A 9408-nucleotide genomic window follows, 5' to 3' on the forward strand; every position below is an offset into this window, starting at 1 on the left:
AAAAATCCGCTTGATTAGGACGAACAGCCTTGCATGTACTCTTAGGTTGAGATGAACATTTTCTGGGGTGACCACCACCACTGCTGGCGATTATGGGTAGTGAACATTTCAGTCTTGGCAGGGTGCGGCGGGGCATTCACACGAGCAGAGGGAAAGAACCACAGCACAAAACCACAGCACAGCACACAAAACCACAGAAAACCACAGCACAAAGTGAATTCACACCTAGGAGGAAGTGAGGGAGTGAGAAAAGGACACGCGACCAATGCCATTTCTTAGCGGGAGCATGGTAGTCCACGTCGGTTCGCATCGCGAGTCCCACCGCATCACTGCCGAGAAAGCAAGGAGTTCCCTCTGTGTCTCTGCTTCGTTGTCGCTTGAGGTAGCAGGTGTACACTCTCCATCGCCACTTGAACTAGATAAGACCAGGCAGGAGCACTTGAAGACTGTCTTCTATCATCGCACATTCAAATAAATCATTTTTTCGTCTTTTTCCTCGACTGTACTTTACTCACCGTCTTGAAGCAAGATATTTGCGTGCTGTGTTGCCGATTCTTTTTTTTGGGGGGGGGGGGGGGGGGGGGTTCTGATAAGACGTACAAATTATCATTGTCCCTTTGAGTTCGTCTTAATGGGAGTTGACTGTATACCACAACATCATTACGAGATCTCCACGGGCCACATTCTTCGATTTTGCACCACGTATGGTCCCTATTTTCATGTTCACTTTTTATTAACTTTCCCTGGCTGTTCGTACTTAAGCAATCGGTACATCGTTATCGCTTAATTCCAGTGATGGGAAGACCTGTGCTTGTATGTTGGAGCAGCAGTGGAGTGGAGGTGTGGAATGGTGTATGCCTTGCAGGCTGTCTGTGCACAATCCTGAGTTATTTCCCATGATGCCTTGCAATGCAGTGCCTTCAACGTGACTGAGCACAGGGGCAAGGACACGTACGTCTACATGTTGAGGCTGGCTGGCCCGGTCTCTCTGGGCATCCCCGGAGCCTGCAGTCAGGCCAGTGTGTGCCAGACCAAGAGTGGGGAAGGCTTCTTCAGGGATGTCGGCAGCTTCAGTACCAGAAAGTTTGTCGTCCGAGGTAAGGGGCTGCTCATTGGGGGCGTCATTATAATCTGTGGCAGCATTTGCGAAAAAAATTTCAATGATAATGATTACCGTTGTGTTGTGATGTAAGTACGGCTTGTATGCTGTACATTATGTGAATGGAATCTTGTGTTGTACTCATCTGAATGCAGGCTTGTGCCATTTGAACACTAATCTTGTGAACTGAGAGTATTGGTGGCTGCAGCAGCCTCGAGTGAGAATTTCGTTGCGTGTATGTTGAAGGCTGTGGCATTTTTTTTTGTGTTTGGTTGCTTTTCCGGTAAAGGAGTAATCAATGTGAACTCAGCGCCACCTGTACTTCATGATTGCATCACCCTGTAGTAAATAAATGTAAATGTTGCCGTTCTTCAGGGTCCGAGCTGTTGCTTGAGATGGAGTCCCTGGGCAGGAAGTGCGGCCGAACATCGAAGAGCGTGAAGTCCATCATCAGCTTTGAGTGTTCCAAGTCTGCTGGGCTGGTAAGGATGTACCCCTTCGGTGGTGCTTGTTTGCCATGTTTGGCTCTAGCATGCAGAGGGGCTGTTCACCTGTTATGCTCGATGGTACTTGGGAAAACAGATGCGGCCAGTTTGGGAGAACGGTCTTTCTTCCTCATTCTGTGTACCCCCCCTCCACCTTCCCCCCCCCCCCCCCCGCTGCAGGGCAAGCCGGAATTTCTCTACGAATCGGGCAAGTGCCACTACCTGTTCCGGTGGGCCACAGCTCACGTCTGCCACGATGCTCTTGTGTAAGTTTCCTCCTCCGAGATATGACCTGGTGCGCATTGCTAGTGATGGCACCTGTGCAGATGCAACTTTGTTTGGAGCTTCCACTGACGGGGATTCTCTTTTCGTATCTTTAGCAGAATCGTGGGACCAGACTCTGAAAGCCTTGTCAGCACATCGTCAATGTCGTCCAGTGCAGTTGTGGGAATCGTTACTGCATCTGTGATCTTCTTTGTGATTGCGTCGGCCGGCCTGTACCTGATGAGAGGCAAGCTCAGGTAAGTCAGTTCTTGACGTTACGTGTGAGCTCTACAAAAGTGAGCCCAGACTAGCTATCGCTAGGTCAGGCTTCTAGGTGTCAGAGTTTGGAAGAAGTTAAGTTTCTTTCTCTACATGTGAAGGAGCTAAACGCTCGTGATGACACATTTCCTCTGCGAGACATCGCGCAGCTGTGTACTCAGCAAGTCTCAAGTTGCCACGTTGGCAGCTTCAAAGATATGGTAGAGCACACAATGCGGTGTGAGACAATGAGATTTTGAAATGCGTTGCCTTTGGTACAAGGCCAGTGTCTTGCGAAATCAGTGGAAAGCATTGTTAATAATGCCATTGCATAGCATAGCCCTGTGTGTGCTTTAGAAATGATAAACAATAATACAAACTTGGGATGGCATCATTGCACCCCACGAAATTGTTGGCAGCACCACATTTAGGACTGATGAGGTGGACAGGATCTTGTTTGTATCGACTTTTGCTAACAAAATGAGCTGAGTGTGCAGATGCCATTGGGATGTTCAATGTTCAACTTTCCCCCAGTCCACTTTGTTCACCATTCACTGAGTCTTCTTATTTAACAATCAATGTAAGATGCCTGAAATTTGGCTGAGCAAAATTATTAGTTCTAATAATAATTTGTTACCTTCGGAGGCAATTGGTTTGTTCACTGCACCTGTCCATGTCAAGATGGTACCTCAGTTATGTGTAGATGCTTTTTCATCTTAGTTTTTCCTTGTTAATTGTGTTTTTTGTTTCCTATTAGGACCTTACTTGACCTGACCTGCTACAAGTCTCTCGGAGCAATAAGGGTCCCGCAGTATCACTACTCAAAGGTTAGCTGGACATATTTTCCTCGTACTTTCGCCAACATTTGGAGTGTGGTTTTAAGTGACGCAGTGGTTTCAAGCTTACCGTATAAACCGGATTATAGGTCGACCCGGTATATAGGTCGACCCCCTACCTTGAGGTGGGAAAAGTTGACAAAAAAATAATTTGGCACAGAAGCGCACTCACAATGTCTATATTTATTTTCGACGCCCGTCTGTCACTGCCACTCACTATGCCTGCCAAAGTCACTCGTCCGAGCTCTCACAGTCGTCCGAGAATGACTGCTTCGCACTGTCATCTTCCATGCCATCAGGCGCGTTGCTGATGGAGCACTTCCTGAACGCTCGTGTACCCATGTCGTCGGGCAGCGACTGCCCAGAGAAGGACACCCAGCTTGACACGGTCGCAACCGGCCCGTATAGATCTTTTTGTTGTCGCCGGCTATCCACTCATTGTACAGTTCGCGGAGCCGGTCCGCGCATGGCCTCCGGAGCGATCGTGAGCGAAGTTCCCGGACGAAGTCCGCCACTTTGTTCTCCAACTCGGGGTGCACCGCTTGACGTCCACAGAACGATCGGTTTCGGGAGTTGCACGCGCACAGCTTAGCTTTCTGGCTCCGCCAGTACCGCACACTTTTTTCTCTGAAACGCCTAACTGGCGTTACGCCGCCATATTCCCATTCTGCTCGGTGACGCAATCACCGTCAGCTTAAACGCCGCGGTGAACTGTCGTCGACTGCAGCCACTCATCTCGGAACAGAGACGTACAGAAATGTACGCACGCACGCGTAATAGACGAGTAAAAGACGAAAAACTAGAGAAAAGCGAAATCAAATAAAGGCCTGATAGAGCGAGAGAGCAGTCTGACACGAATGGCGATTGGCGACAAACTACGCTTGCACATTGTTGCCAGACAACGATTTACATTCTGCCAATGACCGCTATATAAGACGAGGGGTGACTTTTGTGCGGATTTTTTTGGAAAAAAACTCGACCTATATTCCGGTTTATACGGTACTTACTTTTACTTACTTACTTTTGTCTCAAAACTTCAGGGAACAGCGCATGCTTCTTATTTTTGACTGGGAGACAACTGTGCATAGTGTTTAAAAACTTGCCAATATGAAAATATCATTTTAAAACTGACCGCTCAGGTGCTGAAACGGCAAGCAGTCATTGTCAACTGTTGATAAGCTATAGAGCTATAGAGGCGCACCATTGCTGAATCGTGCTGTTAGTAAGTTCGTGTGCTCTTTCGCGTATAAAACTGGTGCTTTTTGTTTCGCCTTTCAGACCACGTCGCAGCTACACAGCACGGACGAAAACGGGGACACGGAGCTGCTGACCTCAGGGTCATTGAGCTTCAACGATGACCCCAGCGATCCTCACGTCCTAACTTAGTTTACCCCCCTCCCCTACCCCTCATGAGCATATTCCACTTTTTTTTCCAGAGACTCGCTTAGGGATCAAAGAAGCCAGCGTGACATCGCCACTAGGATTGGCGTCCGATTTCTTTTTACCCACTTAACCCGCAATGTAAATTGACCATCTTCAAGCCATGCTCTCTGGCTTCTTGAAGTCCCTCACCTGAGGCATTTTCTCGAGTTCTCTGGGCGTTGTTAACCAACGGATGTGAGCAGGAAACAGTAATTGGCGACTGCAGCAGGGTGCACGATAGTGGAGCCAGGGTTGTTCTGTTGGCGTTGTGATGCACCACAGCTAGCATTGGTCTGGTTGAACCCGACTGTGATAACTGACCTCGGACTGAAGCAAGCTGTGACCTACCATTGTTGTCTTGCATGCTGTGAGATTTCTGACCGACCACGGCTTTGCGCCAGCACATTTCCCTTTCTGCAGTTCGGCAACTGTACCGTGTTCTCGCACCACTGTCAGGTAGATGGTGATTGTGAGATTCAACAAATGTTTTTTTTTCTCTCTCTCTCTTTTATTTTGTGTTGTTCTCATGCTCAAGCTATTCTAGTGCTTTTTGCTCGTTCTCGAGCTAGTCTCAAAGTTACTACGCCCTTGGTCTGAGGGGCTTGTGTGGATGCATTTTCACACTTGTTGTATCTCAGCTGCGTTTTGATTGTTGATTGATGGACTTTCCCTCAGTAGTGGGGCAGTGTGCCTTATTCTAGTCCATGCTGACTCACGAATATTACTTTGTACGTTTTGCGGTGTGTAATGATGCATAGGACAAGAGTCGCGTTGCTGGCTTGTAACCAAGGTTCAGTGGCTTCCCCTTTTTCGCTTTTGTTTTACTTCTTGAGCCACAGAGTTTAAATGTATAATAGATGCGCGTTGTGGTTTTTATGCACCTGACTCGTTTGCATTCCAGGCCCAAATTTCGGAGTGCTTGGCTTTGTCAAGGTCGGCGTTGCGCACTAGAAAACCAAAAAGTAAAATAGTTGTTATTTTTCCTTTCTTTCTTTCTTGCACAATGTGTGCAGAGATCAATTGAGTTGTTACGTGTACATATACATTTTTCACGAGGGAGAAAGACATATGTTGGAATAAATCTAATTTATTATACAATTCTGAGTTTTTGCATTTGTTTCAACACAAACATCCCCTCTCCCCCCCACAAGAGTATGATGCTAACAATGTCTTCTGGTATGGTTTGCACTGCCTTTCCATGTAGTTAAGCTGTCTAGCCTCAGCATGATATCACTGAGGTAGCATGCAAAAAGCGGCTGAGCTTCTTGGCAGTCGACGGAGAATTTCAGCAATGTCTGTGCGGTTTCGGACAGCTCGCAACAGTCGATGTGTGAAAGATGTTTCAGCGAGGGAAGCACCTTTTCTGTGCATCGGAGCAAGAAGAACGTGCGGTCAAAGTACTCTGCTTCGAGGCCCTGCTGGCTGGCTTTCAAGGCTTTGATGAAGGTGGCAAACTGTAGAAGCTTGTCTAAAAGTTGCGTCGTGATGTGGAGTCCGAAGGCGTACTCGCCGGCCAGGCTTTCCATGCAGCTTGCAAGGCTTTCCAGCCGACTGTACTAAATTTGGAAGAGAAAGTTTGGGTCTACATTGCAGGCACGTTTATAATGTTCCTAAAACGCTGGCTTCACAAGAGAATGGGGATGCCAAGACAAAAAGATTGCGTTCCTCGTCTACTTAATTGAGGTATTTTTTAAACGGTGTATCTCACTCCCCGGGCTGTTCAGACTGCCATTTTTCACAGTTGTGTGCTTAAAAACATAAAATTGTAAATCGTCATACAGAGAGAAGGAAGAAAGTTGCCAGAGTTTTCAGCTCTCAAAATGCTAACAATATTTTTTCGTAGTTTTCTGACGTATTTCTTGTTTTTAACCTTTGAAATGCTGCTCTTTCCGAATGTGTTAGCTCAATTGTGGGCTTTCTTGATTTACCAATCTTGGTCAGTCCATGGACAACAGGACCGGAGCTTTTCGACCGGAAGTGCCGTAGAAATACATAGGAAGTTGCACGACTTTGAGTGGAGAAAATGTGACCAGTTGTATGCTGATAAGAGCTTTGGAATCCCAAAATTATGCTGCCATCATGTTAACGGAATGCAGACCATAGAGACCAACCTCAAGTGGTCCTTTTTTATACTGTGGAACACTTGATCGCGACAGAACCTTTGCCATATTGCCATTGCCATGTATTGCCATTCAACAAGTTTGTAACTGTTGCGCCTGCTGAGTGTTTGCCACATCTGAATGTTCGGGCTTCGTTTAAATGCAGCAAAGGCATTTGCCTTGGGTAACGACTTCAACTACCCATGCGCATATATTGTAAAGCGTTCAGAGCTGTTGGTAATCTTAATCTTCTTCAACTGCTTTGTGGTATAATTGCATCTCTTAACTTGTTTATAGTGGCGTGCTGAGCTCCTTTAACAGCAAAAAAAAAAAAGAAGAAAAGTACTTGCCTCGAATGGCTCCTGCCAACACACCATTTCAGCAATACTTTCAGCGATGAAGGTTGTCAGTGTTGAGTGAAGGAGTGACGGCGTGCCAGCACATTGCTTACTGCATGCTTGTGCTAGAATGGTCAAGGCTTTCCGGCAGAGGTCTGCTTCCACGCCCCTTATTGGTGCACTTTCGCGTATTGCATGGAGCAGGCTTCTGGTGGAACGGAGCATCAATTTGTGGATGTCGTCGCTTTCGGAGAGGTTGTCGGTTGCAGTGTTGGACACGAGCGCAAGATAATTTTCCAAAAACACCGAGTGTTGGCTAATGCGTTCAGTGATGTTGCCTTGTACGTCCGCAAGGAGATTGTTTGATGATTCTCGACGAAAGGCTGTAAACGAACAACATGATATTAGGGTGAAGCATATAAGAGATGCATTTATAAGGGACACGAGTGCAGTATTTTACAACCCCCCCCCCCCCCCCGCAACACACACACAGACGTGGTTGTATAAACTAACATAATTCGCGTGTAACTTCTGTCCAACTGATATTGCTTGCACGCCACTTCAAATGCACTCACAAAATTTGAGCGAGATGAGCGCACATCGTTGTAAAAAACAATAAAACTCGTAAATGAAAACATGCAAAAAAGCTTCAAGAATATTAACTCCCTCCCTCCCCCCCCCCCCTTCCCACACACACACACACACACACACAAAAAGAAATTACGGCTTACGGCGCCGATGCGGCACGGGAAAAAAAGATTCATACGTAGTGCTTCAGGGCGAATGGCGCTCCTAATATTCACGACGGCGACCTTCTGCTGGAACTGGATAACCTCTTCTTCAAGGCTTTTACATCTTTCCAGAAGGTTGGTGTCTCCATTTCGTATGTCGTCTGCTAGTCTCCTGACGTAATCGCAGATGTGTACAGAGCCTGGTTTCGATCGAATAATTGCCATGGCAACAGCAAGCTTGAGTTTACGATAGCGATCACCTGAAAAGAAAAAAAGAAAGCAAATGGTAGTTTTCTTTTGTTTTTCTGGCGCGGAAATTCCGGCAAAGCGAACAGGAAGTACAGCCTTGTCAAACCCATCACAGAAACGTACTGTGCGGCAGTAGAACAGGCATTTCCTTCAGAGGTGTATCCCCCGATTCTCGCGAACCTGAATCCATTTTGGTTCGTTAATCGGCGATCGGGCTCACGCCCGAGTTTCAATGGGAAAAGAACTATTGGCCAACAAAATTTGTACTTGCCGCGGTTAACTTTAACAAGTCCTCTCACTCCTGTGCGGCAATCAGCAGAACGAAGAATGATTGCTTTAACCGCTGTCAGATGTTGTCGCGGTAGTCGCTAGCGATGGCTGTCTGACTCACCACCCGACGGGTGGTGGCAGTGTGTTTCTTAAAAGTTATGCTGGTCTGCTGTTTGGAACCCACAATTATGCTTTTTTTGGAAAAGAAGCCTTCCGACCATCAATAGATACTCTCAATATTACAATTGTTGAAAAGCTGTGGAAGAAAAACGCATCGATCGACTACAGCGTCCTCAAACATTTCTGACCACGTTGCATTGTTGTTTCGATAGTTTGTAATTTATTCATTCATTTTGTTACCTTTTATTGACTGAATAAGTTTTCCTAGGCGTTTTAAATGCGCAAGCATCGAACACCCCTGATCGTATGCTCGCTGGGGTGAACACAGCGAGCAGCTGCGTGCGAGCAGCCGAGGCCAGCCCGAATGAGTGAATGAAAGTTGGCAAAGGCTGCTGCACCCCGGGGATCCTTTCCCCCGGGGCGCTCCAGCCTCGCCCGATCGGGGCTGGCTGGAGCGCCCCACGGAAGTGACGTCACCTGTTTTTTGTTATTATTTCTTGGATTTGGTCGTCGTTGTTGATCGCTGAAACTAGTAAGAAGTACCATCCCTGTTCTGTGGTACCATGCCGGCCGTGCAAAGCGGCCGTGCCGGCACTCATGTTTAGGTCGGCTGTGCTTTTCATTGTTTACGATGAAAAGCACGCGCTTTTTGTACGCGCCGTAAGCGCAGGCTGATAACTGTCCTCCTTGGTACATCGGCTGTCGTTCGGTACGTGTTGTAGTATCTACGGCGCACCTGCGGGCAAGGCAAAACCACTCCGAGTGGAGGATTCGGAGGATTGTGTTGCACGTTTAATTTCGCCGGCTTTTGTAACCGCACTTCTTTCTTTCTTTTTATTTTGGAAGGTGTGTGCGCGCCCCATATCATGCCATCAGGTTTGATCTGCTGTGGCTCAATAGGGAAGGATGGGTCTGTGTCCTCAAACGTGGGAACTGGCTGAAGACTCTGCCGGCAAAGGTCTAAATACTGTTGCACGAAGGCTGCTTGCGCTCCCATTTAGATCATAGAATCTCTGGCTTTTGTGGGGAGAAGAATAGGACAAAGGAATACCTTTTAAGGCCCTCATTTGACAAGAGTTCTCTTGGGTCTAGATTACTGGTGCCCAGTGCACTTGATCTTCCACTCTGGTGCACTGTAGTACGCGCCGCTGAACACCAGCGTTTTTGTCCGTATAGTTTTGGCGCAGCTGCCTGAAATGTTTTGAAACCTCACCATACTTTCTGTGCATAAAAAGAC

At 47.2% G+C, this 9408-nt stretch overlaps 2 protein-coding genes across 2 annotated transcripts in view; one reads left to right on the top strand and one right to left on the bottom strand.

Moving 5' to 3' along the window:
• Positions 1–5462, top strand: part of Lerp (lysosomal enzyme receptor protein) — a 73468-nt gene extending 68006 nt beyond the window's left edge. Inside the window, exons 37-42 of the mRNA XM_077682684.1 lie at positions 916–1097; positions 1475–1581; positions 1765–1850; positions 1965–2105; positions 2864–2933; positions 4221–5462. Of these exons, the coding sequence (XP_077538810.1) occupies positions 916–1097; positions 1475–1581; positions 1765–1850; positions 1965–2105; positions 2864–2933; positions 4221–4328 (694 nt within the window). The 3' untranslated portion in view covers positions 4329–5462. The remainder of the gene's footprint in view (positions 1–915; positions 1098–1474; positions 1582–1764; positions 1851–1964; positions 2106–2863; positions 2934–4220) is intronic.
• A 59-nt stretch (positions 5463–5521) lies between these two features.
• LOC144153151 (uncharacterized) lies at positions 5522–8505 on the bottom strand. Its single transcript, XM_077684802.1, has 5 exons — positions 7905–8505; positions 7568–7792; positions 6783–7184; positions 6073–6080; positions 5522–5920 (listed from the first exon to the last, which is right to left on the bottom strand). Exons 1-5 carry the CDS (start codon positions 7969–7971, stop codon positions 5525–5527), a joined length of 1098 nt encoding a protein of 365 aa, XP_077540928.1. The 5' UTR covers positions 7972–8505; the 3' UTR covers positions 5522–5524.
• Positions 8506–9408: the final 903 nt, after the last annotated feature.

Source organism: Haemaphysalis longicornis, unplaced genomic scaffold (assembly GCF_048455015.1).
Source record: "Haemaphysalis longicornis isolate Haplotype H1 unplaced genomic scaffold, Haemaphysalis longicornis Haplotype H1 scaffold_9, whole genome shotgun sequence".
NCBI classification, from domain to species: Eukaryota; Metazoa; Arthropoda; class Arachnida; order Ixodida; family Ixodidae; genus Haemaphysalis; species Haemaphysalis longicornis.